The sequence below is a fragment of the Mya arenaria genome, chromosome 1 (genome assembly GCF_026914265.1).
Source record: "Mya arenaria isolate MELC-2E11 chromosome 1, ASM2691426v1".
In the NCBI taxonomy this organism is placed as follows: domain Eukaryota; kingdom Metazoa; phylum Mollusca; class Bivalvia; order Myida; family Myidae; genus Mya; species Mya arenaria.
The window spans coordinates 46,526,486-46,553,618 of NC_069122.1; the positions used below are offsets into that span (position 1 = coordinate 46,526,486).

General features: G+C 35.5%; 2 protein-coding genes across 5 annotated transcripts in view; both read left to right on the plus strand.

The window, feature by feature from the left end:
• LOC128231470 (uncharacterized) overlaps positions 1-27,133 on the plus strand; it is a 48,058-nt gene that overhangs the window by 17,898 nt on the left and 3,027 nt on the right. For all 4 annotated transcript variants that reach the window (XM_052944362.1, XM_052944370.1, XM_052944344.1 and 1 more), the window contains 12 exons: positions 1,915-1,945; positions 4,435-4,780; positions 7,160-7,250; positions 8,589-8,717; positions 9,516-9,642; positions 11,370-11,495; positions 15,847-16,033; positions 17,222-17,360; positions 19,641-19,770; positions 20,807-20,842; positions 22,675-22,736; positions 25,937-26,405. In XM_052944362.1, the coding sequence (XP_052800322.1) occupies positions 1,915-1,945; positions 4,435-4,780; positions 7,160-7,250; positions 8,589-8,717; positions 9,516-9,642; positions 11,370-11,495; positions 15,847-16,033; positions 17,222-17,360; positions 19,641-19,770; positions 20,807-20,842; positions 22,675-22,736; positions 25,937-26,405 (1,873 nt within the window). The remainder of the gene's footprint in view (positions 1-1,914; positions 1,946-4,434; positions 4,781-7,159; positions 7,251-8,588; positions 8,718-9,515; positions 9,643-11,369; positions 11,496-15,846; positions 16,034-17,221; positions 17,361-19,640; positions 19,771-20,806; positions 20,843-22,674; positions 22,737-25,936; positions 26,406-27,133) is intronic.
• Positions 11,904-13,050, plus strand: LOC128231490 (uncharacterized). Its single transcript, XM_052944384.1, has 3 exons — positions 11,904-12,184; positions 12,536-12,695; positions 12,854-13,050. Exons 1-3 carry the CDS (start codon positions 11,939-11,941, stop codon positions 12,946-12,948), a joined length of 501 nt encoding a protein of 166 aa, XP_052800344.1. The 5' UTR covers positions 11,904-11,938; the 3' UTR covers positions 12,949-13,050.

Here is a 27,133-nt window from a genome sequence, read left to right on the forward strand (position 1 = left end):
AGCCAAACCAATTCTAATGGTGATCTTGATGGAAGTAATGTTCTCAAAACATAACGTCAGCATATTTGAATCATATCCATAAATAAAAGGAAGGGAGCATTATAAGCCAGGTGTTTTTTCTATATGATTTAAAAAAACAAACATAACAGCTAATCAAATAAGAGTAGGAAAGCATATATTTTTTTGAACAGTTTACCCCACCCACCACAACCTCCTGTCTAGGTAGTGTGTCAGGCGATTCATATCTTATGTCATGCATATCATATCTCTAAGATGTATGATAAACCCATTGAAATGCCATATATAATGAGAAAATATAATTTATAACAAACCTGGGGTGGTAATTAATCCGATTTTAGCGCTGTTATTAGACTTCGTTTTAACCCGGAAAGAAACCGGAAGTTATTCCCTTCCCTAAATTTGCCACGAATTGGACGTGGAAAATGGGTGGCAGTTGGTGGAGTATTGGAATGGGTGGCACTTGGTGTAAAACGATAAAAAACAGAAGAAAATGGGACATTGATCTAAATTTTCACCACGTTCCAATACTCTACCAACTGCCATGTTGGGGTGGCATTTGGTGGAGTATTGGAACATTTTCCACCAAATGCCACGTGGCAAATTTTTCCACCAACTGCCACCCCAACGTGGCAGTTAGTGGAGTATTGGAACATTTTCCACTAAATGCCACATGGCAAATTTTTTCACCAAATGCCACCCCAACGTGGCAGTTGGTGGAGTATTGGAACGTTTGCCACCAAATGCCACGTTCAGTTTTTTTTATCTTTTTTTCACCAAAGGAATTTGTTCATGTTTATAGGTTCAGACATGGAAAGAAATAATTTTGTGAACTTTTCTAGACCACAAAATGTTAAAAGGAAAGTAGAATAAATATGAACTTAACTCCGCTGCGTAGTTGAGTGTAAACACCCTATAAGTGGCATGTTTACACTACCAGTATAAAAAATACAGTACAGAGTCACGCTCTAGTAAGTTTTCAAAAATAGAACAAATACGTACAAGGCCGAGTCTTATCTCGAATCTTTCCGAGGCGTGCATAATACAAAATGAATACAAATGACGTAATCACCTAGCTTAATCATTGCTAAATGTACTATATGTAAACCCCATCAACCTTTGATATATTTCCGCCCAACTGCCAAAGTGAATAGACTTCGTCGATCGATATATTTCATGGTCCAGAGCATACTTGCTTCATTAATTTTACTGTTTCTTTCGTTTATTTTAAATTTATAATGTTATTGCTTTTAATACTTATAGACTTAATGAAATCTGTACCGTGCTTGCCGAATGGATATTACCCTATGGCGAGGGTAAATATACAAAGTGAACAATGTCAAATTATTGGACAGCTTTGTAATCAAAAAGCGGCTAGCATCTGATGAGTCTTTCCGTACTCCCCAAAAAGAACAAGCCATCAACAAGTCCTAGTAGTTGAGTTACTCAAAATTGATACGTTTTAATATTCATAATATGTCTTAGGTGTAAATTTCTACTTAAATTAGACAATATTATAAGGGAATAAAGCAAATAATAAAATTGCAAGTTGATTTTTCATTTTGTGAGTTGCCTCAAAAAGCACTCGCAAAATTTTGCTCCTCAAAGTTAAATTCGAACCCTGGATAGGTGAACAAAATGCTTGTTTAAATGATGAAACATTATGAAAATTAATTAAGAGCTCAGCGCTGTCCTTGCCCGACAGGTTGGGGGAGAGGAGGGAGATTTGGACTAGTAGTAGAAGTAAAGTCCATTTCCATAATCAGCAGTAACATCTGCTGTCCCCTTTTGATAAGTGCATAAACTAGACTGTATCACGAATGTCATTGTTTTATATCATAATGTGCTTAATAGAGTTGCTTAAAAACTAAAATTTTCTATTCATTATTCTTTCAGGTAGTTGGACTGAAAGATCAAAAGAAATCTGGTAAGTTGTAAGCATGAAGAAAAAGGTAATGTATTGTAAAAACCTTAAAGTGACACTCTAATTCAAAATCAGTACATATTCATGTAAAACAAACATAAATTTTGAGTGATACACCCTCAAATAATTACTACAGTACACTCAACGAGTTAGACCCACTTTCCGTTTCCCTCTGCGGATTTCAGCTATCGCGGCAAACACAATGATTTGATCGACTGTCCGCGTTCCTCGGAGTTTGAATTAAAGGCACTCGGAGGGTGATCAGTCGACTGAAGAATAACGAACGCGGCATTCCTCGGAGGGGTTAACTCCGCGAAACTCTGCGGACACTTGATAAGAATCTACGCTAAAGTTTGTTTGTTTTTTTATTAAAATTTACAACCGATTACAACGGCTCCAGTAAATTGCTATTATTCTTTTTCCTCTGCCCGTTTTGCATGAAGTTAGCTTACCACAAGAATGCAGTCTTATTTCACTAGTTGCACATGCATCTTATAAACATGTTTCTGCTAATTATGCCCCCTTTTGAAAAAAGTGGGGTATATTGTTTTGCACATGTCGGTCGGTCTGTCTGTCTGTCGGTCGGTCGGAATACCAAATGGTTTCCGATCAATAACTTGAGAACGCTTTGACCGAGGGACCTCATACTTGGTATGTGTATTGGTCATCACCAGCAGATGAACCCTATTGATTTTGAGGTCAGTGGGTCAAAGGTCAAGGTCAGTGTGACCTTTACATGAAAAACGGTTTCCGATCAATAACTTAAGAACGCTTTGACCCAGGAACCTCATACTTGGTAGGTGTATTGGTCATGACCAGCAGATGAACCCTATTGATTTTGAGGTCAGTGGGTCAAAGGTCAAGGTCAGTGTGACCTTAACATGAAAAACGGTTTCCGATCAATAACTTGAGAACGCTTTGACCCAGGGACCTCATACTAGGTAGGCTTATTGGTCATGACCAGCAGATGAACCCTATTGATTTTGAGGTCAGTGGGTCAAAGGTCAAGGTCAGTGTGACTGTAAGCTGAAAAAAGGTTTTCTGATTGTCCATATTTTATTTAAGTGTCCAAATCCTACTAACAATTTGGCTCCCAAGGGGGCATAAATGTTTCACTAACATCTCTTGTTACTGAATACATTGATAAACACATTTCACCCGAGAAATGCTAGTAGACAATACTCAATTGGCGTTAACGGACACAAATACAGATTAAATGCTGGTACATGTAAGAATCTTTTACGATTAACAATGTGCATAAGCATAGAAATAAATAACTTCTAAACAAGAATGATTTCTTGCTTATCTGATTAGACTCGGAGTTCCCCTGCGGGATCATAAAATTGGACGATTTCCAACACTATCAATCATATTAAACTCGGCGGTAAGCCAGCCATTCGGAGGAACTCTGGGGGGATTTTAGCAAGGGCAACAGTTTTACCCTTGGAGGAAATCCGCTATCATCGACTTTATCCCTCGGAGTGAGCAAGGAAAGTGGGTCTTACTCGTTGAGTGTACTGTAAATAATGCATTTATGGAAAATATTAATTACTATTAACAATATTATAACTGTGTATTTATAACTAATTTAAAACAATTGTTTTAATATACCCAAAGGGATGAACAAAATGTCGAAAACAATGGTTCTTATGAAGGATACCAAATTTAATTTACAAATGTGCATAAAACACAGTATTTCTACCTTATGAGACAATAGTAGATCACAGTTAATCTTCTAGCATTCACCAAATTTTTGCGGTTTCAGCTATTAACTATACACAGTTACCATCTTGTTATCAGTAATTAATACTTTCCAAAAATTATTAAGTAAGTAGTGAAAGGTTTATCAGTCAAAATATTTGTGCATTGATACTGAATAAGAATGTCACTAATAGTAAAGAATATCACATTGAGGACCAGAATACCATCCTATTCAATATGTGACCATCAGGTATGATGTGTCGATGGTAACACTGCAAGCAACATCAGTAGGGTCTTTTACTGGTGTCCTCAACCAGGGGTCATTCTTTTAAATTTATTCCACATTTAACACATTTATACTATGGTCAACTAATGGTGTAAAGCAATATTCCATTGAAATGGATGTGAATTGCAAACCCTCAGTTAGCATGCCCTTTCTATTGTACAAAAACTTACATCTGGAAACTGGTGTTTATGTAAATATAAATATTGGCCATGGGCAGATTGTTCAGAACTTTGTTTAAGTGAAGAGCGCTGTTATAAAAATCCTTACTAAATTTTAGAGGCAAAATATTTTATTATGTGCTGTTAAATGTAAGTAAAACAAGCATAGCTGAATCAAGTGCATCAATATTTTTAGGCAGGTCACATTTGTGTCAATGAAACTTTCACAGTATTAAAGGTTTGAAAATTAACAATGATCCAGTTAACAACATTGTTGACTTTCTAGTTCTAACCAATCCGCTCATTGTATCATTAATGTAAAGGGTTACCATGAATTTTGTTTGCAGCTGCAGTTGAGCTAAAAGATGTAAAAGGGAAGAACAGGATCAGTAAACTACTTCAAGAACACGGCAACTTTCCAGACCTCGATGTCCTGAATGTGAAAACAAATGTACCAGATGCTTTCAATTCGAGTCCTATTGGAAGTTTTGAATCACCTGGTGAAGAGAAGTTTCACTCTCTTAAAAGAAAAAGGAATAATTCAGAATCAGATGAAAATAGCCTACAGGTTTCCGTGGTAAATGCTGACAAGTTTAGCTGTGCTGTAGACCAATTCACAGAGCAGGACATTGAAGATTATGGCAGACAACAGAAGACTGGAGTGCTTTTGCCCTGCCCTTCCTTTGTTGAGGGGTAATTTTTAGATGTTCTTTTGCAATAATTATGACACATGTCATGTTGGAGATTTGTAAAGAATGTATTGTTTCACATATATCAACCTAATATTTGTGCTGGAAATATTTGTTTGGCCGTGATAAAGACATGGTTGGTGCGGTTCTGTAGTGGTTAGCTTTTACATTTGAATGAATGTTTTGTTAAGTTGCAGATCTATGCGAGTTATATTAGTTGAGTATTTTGCCATGTTGCATTTATAATAGAGTAGTTTGTCATTTTGCAGTTATAATAATTTAGTATTTTGTTTTGTTGCAGTTGTAATATTTGAGTCATATGTTGCATAAATAATATAATTTTTTGTCACATTGCAGTTATATTAGTTCAGTATTTTGTCATTTTGCAGTTAAAATTATTAAGTATTTTGTCATTTTGCAGTTAAAATAATTTAGTATTTTGTTATGTTGCAGATATAACAATTTAGTATTTTGTAATTTTGCAGTTAAAATAATTTAGTATTTTGTTATGTTGCAGATATAACAATTTAGTATTTTGTCATTTTGCAGTTAAAATAATTTAGTATTTTGTCATTTTGCAGTTAAAATAATTTAGTATTTTGTTACGTTGCAGCTATAATAATTAAGTATTTTGTCATTTTGCAGTTAAAATAATTTAGTATTTTGTCATTTTGCAGTTAAAATAATTTAGTATTTTGTTATGTTGCAGCTATAATAATTTAGTATTTTGTCATTTTGCAGTTAAAATAATTTAGTATTTTGCAGTTAAAATAATTTAGTATTTTGTCATTTTGCAGTTATTATAATTTAGTATTTTGTTATGTTGCAGTTAAAATAATTTAGTATTTTGTCATTTTGCAGTTAAAATAATTTAGTATTTTGTCATTTTGCAGTTAAAATAATTTAGTATTTTGTCATTTTGCAGTTATTATAATTTAGTATTTTGTTATGTTGCAGATATAATAATTTAGTATTTTGTCATTTTGCAGTTAAAATAATTTAGTATTTTGTCATTTTGCAGTTGTTGTTTTTTTAGTATTTTGTCATTTTGCACTTACAATAATTTAGTTTTTTGTCCTTTTGTAGTTAATACATAGGTGTTATTATGATAGGACGATTTTCTGGTGACCTGTATCACGTCGAGTTTGGAGTGTAAACATATATACGTCGAGACCGCAGGTCGAGACAGATACATGTTTACTCAACGAACAAGACTTGATGCAGGTCACCAGAAAATCGTTTTATCGTAATATTCCATTTATTATATACCTGCCTATTTAATTATTCCTTTTTATTTTTCGGTTTCAATTTGATTTAAATTTACCGCCATTTGTCAAATGCGTGTACAAATTCGAATGTGTTACGTAGTTTTGTGTATTGTTGTCAAGGGAGGCTATTACAGCGAAACGAAGTCAGAAGTTACAGAATTCACTTTGTTGAGCAAAATAAGAACAAAATATTTTATGTTTTAGCAAAACTAACAAATCGCTGATATGAAAACAATTATTAAATGTCACAGCACAAAAAAAACACACAAAAAACAGTACTTGTAATATTTTACGAGTATACACTAATCGTCATTTTCTGTAGACGTAACGCGGCCATTTTTAACACAGTAAATATTCGTGGGATTTTTTGACTATCATAATGTTCAGAATTGAGGGAAGTTTGTGAGTCAATTGCTATTTCTAGCGATGATGCCAATTCGCTTTCTTTTTTGTTTTGGCGAGCTGCTCATATTTATGATAATAAACATGGATAATGCAACAATTTATGAACTTCGAAATGGCAAACAACTAGTTCACTGAAGTAGCTGTCTAGATATATTGGAAGTGTTCTCTGCCTCGTGCTTAATTATCCTCATGGTTCTTTGAAGTCAAAGAACCATGTTCCTGAATATTTACTTGCTTCTGGAGCGTGAGTCAAGTTAGATAATTTTATGTATTTAAAAGCTAACAGGTTTTGCCAAGTTTTTTAGCAACACGAAAGTAGTTTTGAGACTACACATGGTACTCGCAGGATACGGAATGAGAAAACGACAGTATCATCATATGGATTTTTCAATACGGCGTGCTGTATTTTCACTTTTTTATATGAAAAAGGAATTTAAAAGGCATATAATAAAGTTGAGAATTGTCATACTGCAGTTATAACTGATGGGTATTGTCATAATGCTGTTAGAAAAGATGAGTATTTTGTCATATTGCAATTATGATGGTTGATGACTATCATATCCCAGTTATAATAGTAAAAACTGTTGATTATTGTCATATTCCAGTTATTATAAAAAGTTGAATTATTTTCATATTGCCAATTTTAACAATGTTGTGTTGTTGCATTCTACTAGTCACATAACAGATGTATTTCTTTGTTTGATTTACAGGAAAGTACAGTATGGCCCTCGCAGAGATGCCACAAAACTTCTGGAGCACCAGGACAAGACCAAAAAAGCAACAGGAGTTCTTACATCCAGGGTATTGCTAGCAAGACATTAGTAAAGGATGTGTCCCGATTATCACCATAGCGTTCATACAAGTTTCTAAAGAGAAGTATCAATTATTATCATGATTACACAGATGATGACATGCATTAATTTTTAACTAAATGTGTGGGTAAGCGACCTTACTATTAATAAAATTAATCCCCTTGAAATAGACTTATGCCTGCAGGGTATAAAGTTTTTCAATCCATATCAGATTTGTCATTGGCTTGTCGTTGCATTTAGTTCATGTATAAACTCATTACCAAGTTAATTCACTTCTTCCATTTTTTGCTTTTTCCTAAAACTTTTTGGTTTGTTCAAAGTTAGCCAGTGTTTATTGATTGGGCAATATTTATCCAAAAATTGCTTTTTACCAATCATATCATAAAAATATACAAACCAGCCTAAAGATAACGGTGTATAAGCTTATTTTTACTCTACTCGGTTCTAACCTATTGGGCATAGATGCAATATTTTCTGAAGACCATTCAGGGGGATTTATTCAGAAAGGCTGAAAATTCAGGGGGATTTTGGTAGTGTTCAGTTTTTAGCAGGCCTTAGTTGGCGAAATTATTATTAGACTTATTTTTAGATGCAAGTCGAAAACATGTATTCACATGTTTTGCTATGAAAATCTATAATTTTTCATTATACAGAATTATTTTATGTCATGATATATCATATTCTTATGATACACCGTCATACTGTAATGCACAAGTTTGCAGAACAAATATGTCACTGGAAAATGCCATTCGGCAAGTGCTCCAATGATACTGTAAGTCCTTTTAGTGGTTTTTTTTGGAGCCAAGTGCACAGACAGAATGTAATCCTGGTTAGAGCTACCCTGGTTTTTAATTGTGAACAAGTGTATAGCAATGTCATATGGGACCCCCATTTAATTTCCCTCCCGGAAGACAATTAGTATTCTTTTTAGTGTTGCAGCGGGGAGTTGAACCTGTGACCCCTGGATTGACAGTCAAGTGTGTTACCACTAGACCACAGATGCACCACCCTAAAGATTACCTGTGGACAACTTACTTAACTTATTACAACTTATTTTTGAAAATCACAATTGGCTGATGAGGTCAATTTGCAATGACATTGAGGCTTATTGTGCAATACAAGTAATTCTTGTTGGGTGCCAAATGTACTGGACCGTACAAATTTTAGGGTTTTTCAAGCTTGACTTTTCAATAGAAGAGGGAGTGCTATACTACTAAGTGGTAAATCATAACAATTAACAATCCAGCCAATGAAAGACAGAGATTTAAATAACCTAAAAATTGCCTTTTATTTCTCTAGAAAATCATACTAAATTCTTGTATTTTAGACACTGGTGCCAGTGGCTGGTAGATATGATGAAAATTACCAGTTTACGCTAATGGTTGGTCAGTTTCAGTCCATGAATATTAACACGTACCAGGATAATACAACGAAGACTAAATTTCAATGTGAGAAGGTATGTTGGCCAATTGAAGTTATGTTTTTCTTTGATAAATCTTATCATGTCACCTATACCTTTCAGTGGATTTGCCTTCACAGATGATCAGGCATTACTTTTGGACGATCAAAGATTATGTTGTTTGTGCTGAGTACATATTCACTTTAAGGAACTAATTTCTTGGAAAATCTGAAGCGTGACGCTCATGTGTCACAGACATGATTGTTGTTACAGGCATCTGTTTCTTATAGACAAAAGTATAGTTTCTTACTTGATCATGCTTACTTACAAAGATCACAGTATATTGCAGTAATAATTTTGTAGAAGTATCAGTTTGTAGTCCGGTGCCAAGGCCTTAAATTAAAAAAAAAGTGCCTTTAAAGATATACTTTATTTTTCTGCTTCTAAGATTGCTTCTAAAGTGGCATCCATTTAACCACATTGACATCTAAATGTCATTATTAAAATGTAATTAATGTATCAGAAAACTGTCTTTGCTAATATAAAAGAAATAATAATTATGTACTCCGTTAATGTATTTTTAAAGAGTAAAACATAGTGCCAATGAGGTTACAATACTTCCAGTAAGCTGATCAGGATGAAAATAAAATTATCAAGTTTATCCTTTGTAAATGTTATTTATGAAGGGTCACTATCAATTTGGCTACAGATTTCATTTAAGTATAATTTTGCTCTTTCAAATTTTAAAAATCACTTGATAGATAATGAAGTTCATCATTTTATTCTGTAAAAGTCTTCATATTGTTCAATTCATTTATTAATGAGTCCCTCTTCGATTGTATGTCACTTTTGCAGATCCCTAAGCAAAGAGTTCATCCAGAAGCTGTCTTCAAGTTTCCATTCCGAAGTAAATATTTACCAGAATTGCTTGGTATTATCATCAGACCAGACCAACCTGTGAATGTACTGTTTACTTTTTCAGGTAAGGATATTTACTTAGCTTGTCCTTTCCAAGACAAAAAAGCCTTTGTTTCATAGAAGCAGTGTTAATGCAGCTTTCTGGTCAAACTCTAATGTTGACCAGAATTGGTATACTTTCAAGGTTTTTAATATAAGAACTTGACTCACAATGTCTCAAGGAAATGTATAGCAAGACTGATTATAAGTATCAATCACGTGTTTCCGGGATGGATAGAAAATCTGACCTGATGTCACGCGCATAAACAGGTAACGAGGCTTGCTGAGTTACCGTCCACTCAGCATGCCTGAGGGTCGGATTTTTCTATCCAGACTGGAAAAACATGATCAATATATTTTTTCTTGCATATCTAAAATTGTCAATTTGTGGAAAGATTGACTTAGAAAACGAACTTTTCACCGAAAAGCCAGTTTGACATTGTTTACTGATGTCATAAAGCGCAGTAATTTTAAAATGATTAAAAATCATGTTTTTAACGATTATTTATTTTTAATTAACAGTCTTGCATACATATATATTTGATTGCCCCTTATTGAAATGGCATAATGTACTTTTCATAAACCATACAATGAAAGAAATGAGAAGTGGTGCATTGTTGCGCGTGACATATCTTACATGAGGGGTGTAAGATTAGTTTTTCCAGCACTGGTCATAAACAGAAACACATGTCTGGTATGCATGAACACTTTAACTCCCACCTCAGATAAGAAGATCCAAAAATTTGGCCGTGCCTGAATCTTGCCCACTGGCAGAGATAAAACAAATACCAATTACCTCCCTTGTTAAAGACCAACGTCTGTAGCACCATGGAAACCTTGTCTTGAGGCAATTATATTTAGAATCCCAATTAATTATTTCTTGCTTCAAATGGCACCATAAAAAAGTTTTCACACCAAATTCTAGAAAAAATGTTGCACTCTCCTCAGAACTATTTAAAGAATGATATCATAGTTATCAACAGATAAAAATACATAATCTGAATCACTGCTCACAGTCATGTCCATGACAACCACCAATTATCACATATCTGTACACACATAATTTTCACTAAGCACTTAAGTGTTCCAGTGAAAAAAACAACATTTTTACTTTATTTTGTTTGACTGAGGTGGGAAAAAAGGCATCTACCATAGCTGCTTGTATAAGATCCCAACCCTCACACAGGGTCTGCTGTGAAAACTCAGTAAACCGCATTTTAACAAAACACCCTACACTCGGATGGGTGAATTCTTGCATACCGGACATGTGTTTCCGGTCATGTTACCGGTGCTGGAAAAACTCATCTTACACCACCCATGTAAGATGAGTCGGGCTCAACAACGCGCCACTTCTGATTTCTTTTATTGTATGGTTTATGAAAAATGTTATTATGCAATTTTATTAAAGCGGATGCAAAAATCTAAGTATACAATTGAAAATAAATAATCGTAAAAGCGCGATTTTTTTAAGAACTATTTGATGTCAATAGTGATTTAAAATGACTGCACTTTATGAAGAAAAATCAATCATGTTTTTTCTGGTGCAGATCGAAAAATCTGACCCTCTGGCACGCTGTGTGACCAGTACCTCATTATCGGCTTACAAGTGTGCCCTCGGGTTGGATTTTTCTATCATGGCTATCAAACTTTGACAATTTTCAATGCTTTCCAGTGTTCCAGTATGACTTTGGAATATTTATATACAGGTTTTAACAGTTCATGAATCAGCTTTCTTTCATATTTCCTTTATAGGGGTGTCATTGGACAAATTTCAGCAAGGTCCATTTCAAGTGAAGGATATCATTTGTTTTTTAAAGCAAGCTATGAAGGCTGTGTATTGTCTTCATCAGGAAGATTTTGTGCATACTAGAATACAACGTGAGTATTTTCAATAGTTAATGATTATTAACCGTGTTTTCATATAGTGAAAGCTGGTTATTAGAATGACGAACGTCGTTGTTTGGGCGGGCGGCTAGGCAGCCGGGTGACATGAAACTCACCTATGAAACTGAATAACTTGAGTCAGGGTTGACATATCTTGACCCAACTTGGTAAAAAGGAAGAGTTTATGGAGACCTTTTATGGGATTGCAGTGTGCGAAATTAACGGTAGCCCTATCGCCCGTGGCGATAGAATAATGGCCCGGGCAACGAGAAAACCGCAAACGATCGTCCGATTGGCGATGAAAATCTTGTAAGTTGAAACATAAAAACCGACATGGAATAATAAACAATGACACCGTTTGCTAACTTCCGGTATTGTATATTTTCCGTTGCAGTGATCTCCCTTCGATTACGCTATTCAAAGGGAAGTAAATAGTAATGGCAAGCGTCCGTTATTCAGTACAGTATAGCGGACGGATCTTGTACGGGACTTTCGTTGTTTTCTTTGTTTACAATATCGTTCTTAACCTTGGGTTTGTGGTAGTCGAGGACGCTAAAGCTGACATCATGATAAATGGCCTGAAGTACACGGCGAGTTCACTCCCAGGAAAACGCCGGAAAACACAAAGTTCAACTCAAAATGATGCAGAAAAAAAGGCAAAACGCCAGAAATACGAAAAAGAGGTGATTGAAATAAAAATAAATTGTTTGAATTGAACTTGAAGGTCATTTTTGTTGACAATGTACTGTACTTTATTATTACCATCCAATTTAAAAGTTATGCGGTCAAATACGTGTCAGATGTGTTTCAAAAGTTTTAAATTTTAATAAAATAAAAATAAATGTCAAATTAACAGTGACTCGTGCTGAAGAAAATTATTTGATTCTGATATTGGTTTCAAACTGCAAGCTTTCATGATTTTATAACATGAACACAAATAATAATATAAAAAAAAATTTTTTAAAGAACTATTATAATATTGATAATAATAAATAATAATATAAACAAATTTATTATTATATATATTTATTCAGATCAGAGAACGAGCATTCCAGCCTTCCTGGAAGGTAGACAGGGATTGGCTTCAGTATGGTGAGGCATCAAATAAAATGAGGTGCCAGACCTGCATTGATTTTTATAACAATGATGAACGTAGGAGTATGGTGAGGCCAGAAAGCATGAAATGGCTAGATGGTACGGATGCCCTAAAAAAAAAAAAACATTACAAAACATGAAGGTTCCAATTCACACAAGTATGCTTCTGCAATAAGTTGCGAAGTATAAGATTAAATTATGAATTTTCAATTAAAATATGCAACCTGTTGCCATTTAACAAAGCTTTTTTTCCTCAGAGTTCATCTACCAGGCCAAGAAGGCCTACATTTACCAGACGAAAGGGCATAAAATTAGCACAGGCAGAAGGGGGAGACAAGCCAGTAGGTGTTGAAATTATTGATGAGGTTGAGGAAGAAGAGGAGGAAAAAAAGGAGGTGGGGGAAGAAGAGGCGAAACAGACAGAGGGAGAAGACAAGCAGGAAGTGGGAGTTGATCTGGATGCAGCTAGACCATCAGGCACCCCCATGGCTGAATATTCTGACAACGATTCAGCATACGACTCTGATGAGGACTTTGAAATGAATGAAAAGAACATTTTGAGATTTGCTTGTGGCAATACTTTGTCAAACTGTAATACTGAATAAAATAGAATAATTTCCAAGTCTTTTTTCAATTGCTATTGTTAATTTTGTGTAAGATTAAAATTTATCACAATTTATGGTAGGGCTACAGAACTTTAGCTTGGGCTATGAATCATTGAGAGTCTGTAGCCCCATTGGCTATCATTGTCAAAATGTTAATTTCGCACAACTGGGATTGTGTTTGGGGTCTCTAGGGTCAAGTTCAAGGTCACTGTTACTGAAAATAGAAAAATGGTTGAAACTAAATAACTTTAGTTAGGGTTGACATATCTTGACCCAACATGGTATAAAGGAAGAGTTTATGGAGAACTTTCATGGGATGGTGTTACGGGTTCCTAGGGTCAAGGTCACTGTTACTAAAAATAGAAAAAACATTTGAACTGAATACTTTTAGTTAGGGTTGACATATCTTGACCTGACTTGGTATAAAGGAAGAGTTTATGGAGACTTTTTATGGGATTACGTTTGGGGTTTCTAGGGTCAATGTCACTGTTACTAAAAATAGAAAAACGGTTGAAACTTTCGTAAGGGTTGACATATCTTGACCCAACTTGGTATAAAGGAAGAGTTTATGAAGACCTTACATGGGATTGCGTTTGGGGTCCCTAGGGTCAAGGTCACTGTTACTAAAAATAGAAAACAGTTGGAACTGAATACTTTTAGTTAGGGTTGACATATCTTGACACAACTTGGTATAAAGGAAGAGTTTATGGAGAACTTTCATGGGATTGTGTTTGGGGTCCTAGGGTCAAGGACACTGTAACTTAAATAGAAAAACAGTTGAAACTGTATAACTTTTGTTAGGGTTGACATATCTTGACCCAACTTGGTATAAAGGAAGAGTTTATGAAGACCTTTCATGGGATTGTGTTTGGGATCCCTAGTGTCAAGTTCACTGTTACTAAAAATAGAAAAACAGTTAAAACTGAATAACTTAAGCCAGGGTTCACATATCTTGACCAAACTTGGTATAAAGGAAGAGATAAGGGACCAGGGTTTAACTGACCCTATCGGCCACCGAGGCGTTCCCATGGAAGTCCTTCATTAACTCTTCTAGTCCTCCTACATACCAAGTTTGGTAAAAATAAGTGAACCAAATTTATCCAGTACGGAACAATTATCTTTTTTTAGTAACTGTGACCTTGACCCTAGGGGCCCCAAACACAATGCCAAGAACGCTCCCATTAAACTCTTCCTATATACTTAAATTTGGTTGCAATTATGTCAACCTAAACAAAAATTACCAACCATTTTCATATTTCTAGTAACAGTGACCCTGACCCTAGGGGCCCAAAACACAATCCCATGAAAGGTCCCCATAATTTGAGTTTGAAAGAACCCTCAGGCCAGCACAACATCTAATTACCATGTTTCATTTTGTGAAAGCCTTGTTAAAATATAATAATGTCTCTCTCATTAGAAATAAAAGATTTTTATATAAAAACATAAAAGTCAAGGGCCATAATTTGTATTTAGGGTTAATATGGTGTTATATAACCACTTTTAGTAACAGAAAATGGCTAAAAAAATCGGTCTGAAATTTGTTCATTTTCTTTTACAATTTTGGTCCAAAAAGTCAGTTTAACAAGAGCTGTCGTATGACGGCTCTCAACTATACACCACTTTGTCTAAGAAATAAATACAACAATGATGTAATATGTTTAAATGGCTTAGCCATTTCGGACATAAATTGTTAATGAATTGAAAATAAACAAATTTCGGACCAATTTTTTTAGCCATTTTCTATTTCTTGAGGAAAACAACATCAGGATGACAAATTGAAATTGTTGTTTATTGATTACTTAACAATGGGTTAACAATCTAGGGTTTTGAGAGGGGGCCGGATATTGTTTTGGCGTTGTCCTTCATTCTGTACATCCGTCCGGAACCATAACTTCTTGGTAGGAATTGATCAGAAAATGTTTAAACTTGGTCAGAATGTTCCCCTCGTTCATATCTCAACCACCTGTAAAAGTGGGTCACATGGAGTCAAAAACTAGGTCACTAGGTCAAATCTTAGAAAAATCTTTGGAACAAACTAGAGGCATTATACATGGTCAAATATTTATGAAACTTAATGGAAATGTTTTCCTTTATGAACTCTTGGACATATATAAAACTGGGTCACATATGATTGAAAATTAGGTCACTAGGTCAAATCTTAGAAAAATCATTCAAATTCATAGAAACTATTTCAAATATTACTCCATACACAAAACTTTTATTTCAAATATTTCCAAACAAAATCAAACTTCTATCCAATGTTCATAACAGTCTATTTCTCTGCAGCCATATTTCATGTTAATATAGGAATATTCCATCTACTTTCCATTTCCAATTCATGAACTTTGCCTAATCAGGCAGGGGATATCAATTCAATGAATTTGCTAGTTTCAATAAACTTTATCATGTATGTACATTTGTAGCACTATTTAATAATGTTTGCTATTTTCACGACTCAATAAAAATTGTCGAAAGAAATATTGTGGCTGCTGATTTTTCACTGTGTCATATATATATGCTTAAAGTGGTATAAAAAATCACCTGATTTTCTGTTTTGGCTGTATCCTAGCATCCAAATAAACCTTGAATTATGGTATTGATATCTCTGCTTGAAATTAAATGTTATAGTTTTTCCAATTTTTCAGCTCACTGCTTTCTGGTTGATAGAGACAATGAAGGACTCCTAGTTGTCAAGTTGACAGACTGCTACAATCTTGAAAGAAATGAGCACGGTATGGATTCAATTGTGAAACACCTCCTGACTGATTCTCGTCTAAAGGCCCAATACTACCCTCCAGAATTGTGTCGTTTTCTTCGCAACTGGGAAAAATGGTATTTATTTCTTTTCAGTTCATAATTGTGTTAAAAGACTGGCTAATTCTGCAAGAAAACAAAGTTATTCCTCAATCAGGAACCCTGTTATATATTTAGGGTTGGTTAATGAGACACCTGTTTCTCAAAATAGAATGGTTTCCACTTCATATCTTTAAATAAAATTGATGTAAAGTGATGACAACTATTGTTTGAAAGTTTAGGTGAAACTGTACCTTGGGGGTCAAGGTCACTGATGCTAAAAATAGAAAATGTTTTCTGCTCGATATCTTAACTTGGGACCAATAACAAAATCTATACCCAGGCTTAACATAGTTTTAGGGATGAAACTTGTTGTTTAGAAATCTCATATGAATACATAACTAGAAGCATTGCTTTTGGGTTGGTGACGTCAAGGTCAAGTCAGCTGTTACTTAGAATAGAAAATGGGTAATGAAGCTTGCATGGTAGGAAGCTTACATAAAGCTGCAGCTCGCAATTGCTTTTGGAGTGAGTTGGGACAAGGTTGCAGATCAATGGTTTTGCTCAACAACTTAAGACAGAATTGATTAAATTTGGTATATATAGCAAGTTCATGTGCAGTAAACATTGGGACTCGAATTTAGGGAAAAGATCATTTTTAATAAAATTAAAAGGAACATGTGATGAAAGTTTAATAAGTATATAGGAGTCTCATGTGAGGTCAAGGTCAAGGTATTAACAATGGTTGCGGCTTAATTGCTATAGTTAGGAATAACATTCAAGCTATGACTGTTTACCTTTAGGTTACATTTTAGTTGCTGAGGTCAAGGTCAATGTGTATATTGATTAAGTTTGGTGGGTCATGTCATGTGGTGATGTAAATAGGAATCATATAACGGGATTGATGAGCCAAAGTCAATGATGGTCGAAAATCATTTTTGCTTATCAGTAATAGCTTGAGTTGGGAATGATGTGTTATCATGAAACTTAGTGTATTTGTGTGCATGTATATTGGGATTGGTGTTTATTTTACTAAAATGTGAATAGAAGAAGAATTAATACTCAAATGTTTAGAAAGTCAGTTTCTTCTTAATAGCTCGAGTTAGGAAAGATGAATTATGATGAATCTTAGTGTATGGATTTGCAATTACTTTGGGGCTGAAACCTTTATTTATTCTAAAAATATATTGAACTATCAATGTTTAATAATCATTGACGTCATTTCAGTGGCGTGACCGCATTTGGCGACGACATGACTGTATTTGGTTTCTCTTTCGACACTTACGGGATTGCATTGACAACCCTTTATATGCTGAAGGGAGAGCATGTTCTTCAAAACGAGCAACCTTGGGATGTCATTTTAAAGGTTTGTGATTTCTTAAAGTGACACTTATATTTAAAAACAAAAGAAACATAGATATAATAAACACATATTTTGAGTGATAAACCTATAACTACTTATTTAATGATGTATATATAGTAAATATTAATTACTGATAACAAGATTATAACCATGTATTTAAAGCTGCACTCTCACAGATTGGACGTTTTGACAACTTTTTTATTTTTTGTCTTGGAAATAATTGAGCCATTTTTGTGAAAATCCATGGAAACCAGTTATATAACACTGCTGACAAAAAAATAGATCACAGATTTTTATATTTAAGTTCAAAAATTGATGTTTTATGCATTTTTCTTAAACTGTTAGTAACGGTTGAAGCCATAAAACATTAATTTTGGAACGGAAATATGAAAATCTACGTTCCGTTTTCTTGTCAGCAATCTTATATCATTGGTTTGCAGATATTTACGCAAAAATTTGCTCTTTCCAAGACAAAAAAATTAAAAAAAGTTGTAAAAACCGTAAATCTGTGAGAGTGAAACTTTAATAGCTAAACATGCCCAAATATTAAATGACTGGTGGGTCCTAATAGATATAAAGTGATCAACTATCATCTAAATACAGTGATTTTTTTTTTGTGCAATTTACTACCTTCTAAAGGCTGTTTTACCTTGAGAAAAAGTGCCCATTTTCCCAAAAATTAATATATTTCCCAATTTAATAAATGCACATTATGTTAGTGAATAAAAAAGCAATGAATTTCTTGAAAAATAAACAAAATCTTGACAAGACTTACTTTTTCACAGCATAAAGTATGCATAAAAATGTGACAACGTATATTTGCCATTATATTTGCTATTTTGATCTGATTTTGTATTTTCCCAATTTGGACATATTTTTACCAATTTGCAAGGCACAGAAAGTAAAAATATTTCCAAAAAAATCACTGCATTAAGTAGAAATACTTTGGTTTTTGCAGAATTAACACAATATCCTTCATACAAACTATTGTCTTCGATATACATTTATCTTTTTCGGTAAATTAAAACAATTGATTTAATTGTAGTACATCTTATTTAGGAGTAAGAGTGCATCTTTATGTTTTGAATCCTGTTAAAACGATCTAGTTCAAGGTCTAGTTGTATAATCATATCAAAAGGGTACTATTAATGGTGTAAAATATTTACAGTATTTTTAAATACATTTTAAATTGCTGTGTGATTTTGTCTCCCTTTTAAAAAGTCAGTTTAACAAGATACAACAGCTCTTATCCATGGAGATTATAAGTATCTTCCATGGCCGAGAGTGTAAGATAGGTTCATTCCGACCCGAGCGTAGGGTGTTTGGCGGAAACGAGGTTTACCGAGTTTCCGCAAAACACCCTGTGCGAGGGTCGGGATGAACCTATCTTACACGAGCGGCTATGGTAGATGCTTTTTCTCCCACCTCAGTTAAACAGAATTAAGTAAAAACGTATTTTTTTGCTGGAACCCTTTTGTGCTTGCGTACGGATATGCGATAATTCGGGGTTGTCATGGATATTCGCGCAGTGATTCAGAGTATGTAAATGGTCTGACCGCTCTTTAAATAGTTCTAAGAAGAGTGAAACATTATTTCTTGAAAGGTGCGTGAAAACTGTTTTCTGGTGACATTTGAAGCGAGAAATAATTAACTAGCGTTCTAAATATTGCCACAATACAAGGTTTCCATAATGCGCTACAGACAACAGTCTTCAACAAGGGAGGTAATTACAATGTGGTGACCATTAAAAGAAGTCCCATACGGGCATTTTATCTTCGCCCGTGGGCAAGATAAGAATTTCTAGCATGGTTAAATTAATGGATCTACTTATCTGAGGTGGGAGAAACTTGGTTTCTGCCCTGTCCATCAGCTGGTCAGATAGAACACAGTCAGTCAGTCTGTGACTCTGTCAGTATGTATGTGACACACTTTGTTTCTGCTCAATAACTATAGAATGCTCAATAACTATAGAACACTTGAACCAAGAAACTTTATACTTGGTATACAGGTTGATCATGACCAGGTCAAGGTCGCGGTGACCATGAGATGAAAAAACAGTTCCTGTTTAAGAACTAATACAAACATTTATGTACTATTTTATTCATATGACTAGCAGTTGGCTAATATTACAGTAAAATTATTATCTTTTATTTGAAACATCATTTAATATACAAAATGTGTTTCAGGTCAGACTACTCTGTGTCATGATACACAAACATAGATGCTGTAACTATTCTTTATATCTAGAATTTTGATACAAAAGTATTTCAACTTTGACTGCAGGTGGCTGTAACTCCACATTTGGTGCAAAATATTGAGCACCACCTCTCAAACACAAATCTTGGGCATATACTGTTTCGAATGTTGGAACCTGATGCACAGAAAAGAATGAAGATGACGAAGGCTTTGGAAGGTGAGTGTGAGTCTACCAGACTGTTCAAGAGCCATTCTGAACTCTGTGAGTGTGAGACTGAATTTTAAGAAAAAGTAACCTGTTGTTTCAGGTATGAATATCTTTTCCCTTGAACACACATGATGGCAATCGCTTAAAATATTATGATGACCATCAATTATTATGATTATCAACTTTAAGCTCTTTATGTTTTGTCTATAGTATTTTTAAGCTGTTTAAAGGGACTGTACACTAGATTGGCACCAAAAAATGTTTTTTTCTGTAACAAATCTCGGGTACCGAAATGTAAAAAAAAATGTGAAGGAGGCCGGGTCAAACCCGTGTCGTCAAAATTGCAGTCCAGCATCGTATCCACTGAGCTACGACAGCTTACTCTAATCGGTTGACATAATTAAGCTATAACCTAACTCGGTAATATCACATGATAACATTGACTAGCCAATTACACATAAGGAATGAATTCTACTAGGTAGACATACCAAGTAATCTTTTTTAATGGAAATATACCAAATAACTGCTAAACTTAAATTGATTGTAAACTATGTGGTACTTCAGTTAGTAAGTTGCAATGCATTGTACACATAAATACCATGTTTATGTCAGTTTTCAACAATTTTCTTCTTTATTTTGCAAATTGATCATGTGGTGCACAGTTGCTTTAAACCGTTTGAGATATTCAACAGACACTTGTTCACATGTCGCCAGACTATACTAGCTGTACAGTAAGACACATACATGTGAGTCATGGTGTAATAATTATTTTTGATGTTTGTCCCTTTAGTGCACTGGTTAGCACACTCCCATCTCACCTAGGCGACCCGGGTTCAATTCTCAGCCTAGGCGTATGTGAGTTTGGTTTGTGGTCAACAAGCTGGACAAGTGGGTTTCCTCCAGGTGCTGCAGTTTTCCCCACAACACAAGACCACACTCTCGCGTAAAATCTTCCCAACGAGAGTGATTAATAATGTTCTAATTATTTGTTTCACAATCCTTGTAAAATAAATAAGTTTGTTTTTTGTTTTGTTTTATTTTTCAGAACTTGATGAAAACGATAATGATCTGCTTAAACTTAGTGAGTTTATTTTAGTATTTTTTTTTTGTGAAGAATGTCCAGAAATCAGTTTTACAAAAATAATTACAACAAAATTATAAAACATCATAATTTCCATGGAGAGCTTATTGAAACATTTTGCAATGTGATCAATTTATTGTTGATAAGAATTGGTAAATAGTGAGCTTAGCATAATCCTGTTATAAGGTTGTCTATGTCTAGTGTCTGTTAGGACTTAGCCTTGTGGCTCTAAACAGGGTCTTGTTTCTGGGTTTGTACCTTTAGCTTCACTGGTTAATAAACGATTGTGCTCATCACAGATTGTGCACTCTCACAGATTGAACATTTTGACTTTTTTATTTTTTGTCTTAGAACGAGCTTTGCAAATATCTGCAAACCAGTGATACAAGACTGCTGACAAAATATCAGATAGCAGCTTTTATACTTCTGTCCCAAAATTGATGTTTTATGCATATTTAGCTCGACAATTCGAAGAATATGGAGAGCTATTCTACTCACCCAAGCGTCGGCGTCGGCATTGGTGTCACACCTTGGTTAAGGTTTTGCCTGCAAGCACACATAGGTTTATATCTCAGCAACTACTTGAGGTATTGCATTGAGAGTTTATACAATGGTACTCAACCATCCAACCTACTTTATTAACCAAGTTAGAAAACTCTAGTTTGCATTTAATGCAAATAATTGCCCTTTATTATTTGACTTAGAAATTCTGGTTATGGTTTTGCATGTAACAACTTTAAAGTCAACACCTCAGCAAATACATCATGTATTGTATTGAAACTTTACACCCCGGCTCCCAACCATTTAACCTTCTTCTTTAATCAAGTAAGGTAACTCTATCTTTCATATTATATCATTTTTGCCCCTTTATAATGAGACTTAGAAATTCTGGTTAAGGTCTTGCATGTTAGCACACATACTAGGATAATATCTCAACAACTACTTGATGTATTGAGTTGAGACTTCATACAATGGTATTCAACCACCTACCCTAATTGAATAACCAAGTTGGATAACTGTATTTTGTAAATAATGGCCCTTTATTATTAGACTTAAAAATTCTGGTTAAAATTTTCCATGTAACCACATTTATCTTAATATCTCAGCACATCATGTATTGCATTGGAATCTAATCTAACAGTGATCCATGCATGTTTCGCCAAAACTTTTCAATCCTTACATTGAAAAGCAGCGGAATAGTTGAGCGTGCTGTCTCTGTGACAGCTCTTGTTCTTAAACCGTTAGTAACGGTTTTAAGCCATAAAACATTCAATTTGTAAAAGAAATATGAACATCTGCTATCTGATCTTTTGTCAGCAGTCTTTCATTACTGGTAAGCAGGTATTTATGCAAAAAAAATCTTATTCCTAGTCAAAAAGTAAAAAAAATGGAAAAACGGTAAATCTGTGATAGTGCAGCTTTAAAGTGACACTCTTATTCAAAATCAATACATACACATGTATATCAAAAATCAAATTTGACTGATTAACCTTCTTACTAAATAATGCATTTATGTATATATTGCCGATTTAGCAAGATTGTAACAGTGTTTTAATAGCAGAAAGCTCAAAAATATTAAATGGTGAATGCTAAAAGATTTATTATGGTCTACTATAGTCTCATAAGATAGAAATACCATGTGTTATGCTCATTTCTTTGAAACTTAACTTGGTACCTTTTATAAAAACCTTTTTTTTCTACATTTATTCATCCTTTTTGGAATTCTAAAATAATATTAATAATTGTGGTAAATCTTATCTAGGAGTAAGAGTGCATCTATAAGGTGCAGTTTAGATTGGTATGTTCTTCTTTATTTTCTATTTATTATTTAGATGCAAAGGTACGGATATTTAAAAAGGTCAAGAAGAAAATGACAGTGTCAAACAAAAAGCAGGTAAATAAACAGTAGGCATGTATCACATCGCTGACACACTGACATGTTTGGATGTCCATATTTTTTAAAAACCTGTGATAGATTGGCAAGTGGGCATTGTCAACAGTTTGTGTTCACAGTTCTGAGATTTTGCCATTCAAGGATTTTCAAGCGGATTTCCTTAAATGTTTTCCGGGACTAAAACCATTTCTGTAGGTCAAGGTTGCATTTGAGGGTCATTTGTCAAAATGGCTTGTCCAGACTGAGTTCACAGAGTTCAGAATGGCTCTTGAACAACTGTTATGCATAAGAAAGTTTTGAAGTGTTTTGGCTTATCATGACTTTCCTTGACTATGTCAAATATAACTTGGCTCAAATGTTCACCATGACAAGACATGATGTGATTTTTTAATCCTTTGTCCAATCTCACCAAATTTGGTCAAAACGTGAATGGATTAATGCCTCTGTCAGGTTCAATAACCAGCCATTTTGCCTCAGTCACTCCTGAGTTATTATGCCCCCCTTCGAAGAAGAGGGGTATATTGCTTTGCACAGGCATGTCGGTCGGTAGGTCGGTCTGTCCGTCGGTAGACCAAAGCTTTTCCGAGTGATAACTCAATAATTCCTGGACGTATGGTCATCAAACTTCACATGAAGGTTGGGCCTGACCAGTAGATGACCCCTATTGATTTTGGGGGTCATCGGGTTAAAGGTCAAGGTCACAGTGACCTTTATTGGTAAAATAATTTTAAAGCTTTTCAGAGTGATAACTCAACAATGCCTGCACCCATGGCCCTCAAACTTGACATGGAGGTTGGGCCTGACCAGTAGTTGACCCCTATTGTTCTGGGGGATCATCAGGCCAAAGTTCAAGGTCACAGTGACCTTGAATGGTAAAAGGTTGTCCGAGTGATAACTTGACAATGCCTGCACCCATGGCCCTCAAACTTGACTTGGAGGTTGGGCCTGATCAGTAGCTGACCCCTATTGTTTTTGGGGCTCATCGGGTCAAAGGTCAAGTTCACAGTGACCTTGAATGGTAAAAGGTTGTCCGAGTGATAACTCAACAATGCCGGCACACATGACCCTCATTATTGAATTGGAGGTTGGGCCTGACCAGTACATGACCCCTATTGTTTTGGGGGGTCATCGGGCCAAAGGTCAAGGTCACAGTCACCTTGAATGGTAAAAGGTTGTCCGAGTGTTAACTCAACAATGCCGGCACCCATGGCCCTCATAATTGAATTGGAGGTTGGGCCTGACCAGTAGATGACCCCTTATGTTTTTGGGGGTCATCGGGCCAAAGGTCAAGGTCACAGTGACCTTGAATGGTAAAAGGTTGTCCGAGTGATAATTCGACAATGCCTGCACCCATGGCCCTCATAATTGAATTGGAGGTTGGTCCTGACCAGTAGAAGACCCCTGTTGTTTTTGGGGGTCTTCGGGCCAAAGGTCAAGGTCACTGTCACCTTGAATGGTTAAAGGTTTCCCGTGTGATAACTTGACAATGCTTGCACCCATGGCCCTCAAACTTGACTTGGATAATTGGCCTGACCAGGAGATGACCCCTATGGTTTTTGGGGGTCATCTGGCCAAAGGTCAAGGTTACAGTGACCTGGAATGGTAAAAGGTTGTCCGAGTGATAACTCGAAAATGCCTGCACCCATGGCCCTCAAACTTGACTTGGAGGTTGGGCCTGGCCAGAAGATGGTCCCTATTGATTTTAGGGGTCATTGGGCTAAAGGTCAAGGTCACAGTGACCTGGAATGGTAAAAGGTTATCCGAGTGATAACTTGACAATGCCTGCACCCATGGCCCTCAAACTTGACATGGAGGTTGGGCCTGACCAGTAGATGACCCCTATTGATTTTAGGGGTCAAAGGTCAAGGTCACAGTGACCTTGAAAGCGACCTTGACAATTCCTGGACCTATGGTCATCAAACTTGACATGAAGGTTGGGCCTGCCCAGTAGATGACCCCTATCGACTTTGGTAACCTTTAACGCAAAAAAAGTTAACAAATCTTCTCCCACTAATATTTCAACAATGCCTGAACCTATGATCATTAAACTTGACATGGATGTTAAGCCTGACCAGTAGATCACCCTTATTGATTTTAGGATTCATAGAGCCAAAGGTCAAGGTCACAGTGATCTTGAATGGTAAAAGGTTGTCCGAGTGATAACTCAACAATGCCTGAACCCATGTCCTTCAAACTTGACTTGGAGTTGCATCTGACTTGTAGATGACCCCTTATGATTTAAGGGGTCATTGGGTCAAATGTCAAGGTCACAGTGACCTTGAACGAAAAAAACTTGTCTGTGTGATAACTTGACAATGCCTGCACCCATGGCCCTCGAACTTGACATTTAGGTTTCTGGTGACCAGCTGATGACTCTGGATTTTGAGTTCATAGAGTCAAAGGTCATGGTCATAACACACTCTATCCTCACACTTTAATGGTCATAATCTTAAAACTGCCTTAACGGCAACAAATCAGCTGTCATTTCGGTCCATGCATATTTCATTCAATTGTCCACATAATCCTGACAACATGGTGCTCGGGGGGGGGGCATAATGTTTGACAAACATCTCTTGTTACCCTTGATTTGTCAAAACTGTATGGACTGTGTCAGCTTTCTAAATTTTGCTCTACGTTCAACCACTTTTCACTTACTTAGTGTCCTGAAACTAGGACGGGCCTATTTTGATGCTTACCAAAGGGAGGGAATAATGTTTCCACTGTGTGCTTTTAAAAAACAATGATGGGATTGAAATAAAACTTCTCAAACCTTCCTGTATCCTTCCATGTAATGAATGTTTCCAACTTGTGTGTAATATTGCTACAATATTGAATAATTTATCTTCTGCCAGCACATTACATTACACGTTCTGCCTTTTCATGGAAAATGGGCGTATGGGGATCAACCACGCTTCCAGCCATATTCTTGTTTGACATTTTGAGCTCTTGTTTGTTTTCAATAGTTTATTTTTAGTTCTTTTCTTCTATAAGTAGTTCGGAGATAATTTAAATGATTCAGTTCAGACAAATCTGAATGAATACTTCATTGAGAAAATGCAGAAAGAATAATGTCATGCATTTGTCAATAATTATACATCAGACCAACCAGGTTTTACTGATTAAAAAATGATGTCAAAAATGAATGTGTTTTTATTTCACATCAAAGAATTACTGCATAATGTGTGAAATTTATATTTCAGCTCAGACAAGGCAATACCCAGCCTCTTCAAGTCGGTACAAATTATCCAGTAAAACATATTGCAAACAGCCAAAGTGAGACTACTGGCATCTTCGCACGTTTTTCTCACAAAAGAAGTCGAACAAATGACAAAGTTCCTGGTTTGGCAAACATTTCAGGAGGAGCCAACGACACATTTGCTGGTTATGCCCACAGTAATGATGGAGCCAATGACACATTTGCTGGTTATGCCCACAGTCATGATGGAGCCAATGACACATTTGCTGGTTATGCCCATGGTCATGATGGAGCAAATGACACATTTGCTGGTTATGCCCACAGTCATGATGGAGGCAATGACAAAGTCGCCAGTTTGGCAAATCCTGAAGATGGAACCAATAAAACAGTTGGTGGAGAACACTTGATTGTAACTCCTTCTGGGCTGTCTGATGAGGCTTCTTTGATGCTAGATGATATAATGGATATCATCAGTAAGTTGGCACAGTTAATATCTCAGTAAATAATTCATGTTACATTTGCAATAAAACTTATGTCATTAATCAAGTAAGATAATTTTTTCTTGCATATAATGCAAACTATGGCCCTTTATTATTCGACAACTATACATGATAACACACGTTATTCAATATCTCAGCAACTTTAAACTTTAAACGACAAGGTCAAGGTCACTGTTACTAAAAATAGAAAAACGGTTTCCGGACGATAACTCATGAAAGGCTAGACAGATTTGAACAATTTTTGGTACACAGGTGTAACATCAGAAGATACAGGTCAAGTTCGATATTGGGGCTGGTGGGGCCAAGGTCAAGGTCACTGTTACTAAAAATAGAAAAACGGTTTCCGGACAATAACTCATGAAAGGCTTGACAGATTTGAACAATTTTTGGTACACAGGTGTAACATCAGAAGATAAGGTCAAGTTCGATATTGGGGCTGGTGGGGCCAAAGTCAAGGTCACTGTTACTAAAAATAGAAAAACGGTTTCCGAACAATAAATCATGAAAGGCTAGACAGATTTGAACAATTTTTGGTACACAGGTGTAACATATGAAGATACAGGTCAAGATCGATATTGGGGCTGGTGGGGCCAGGGTCAAGGTCACTGTTACTAAAAGTAGAAGAACGGTTTCCGGACGATAACTCATGAAAGGCTAGACAGATTTGAACAATTTTGGGTACACAGGTGTAACATCAGAAG

Coding starts and splice junctions, on each gene's coding strand:
- LOC128231490 (XM_052944384.1), top strand. CDS start 11,939: ATGGCAAGCGTCCGTTATTCAGTACAGTATAGCGGACGGATCTTGTAC. Junction 12,185..12,535: donor GCCAGAAATACGAAAAAGAG/GTGATTGAAATA, acceptor ATATTTATTCAG/ATCAGAGAACGAGCATTCCA. Junction 12,696..12,853: donor AAGCATGAAATGGCTAGATG/GTACGGATGCCC, acceptor TTTTTTCCTCAG/AGTTCATCTACCAGGCCAAG.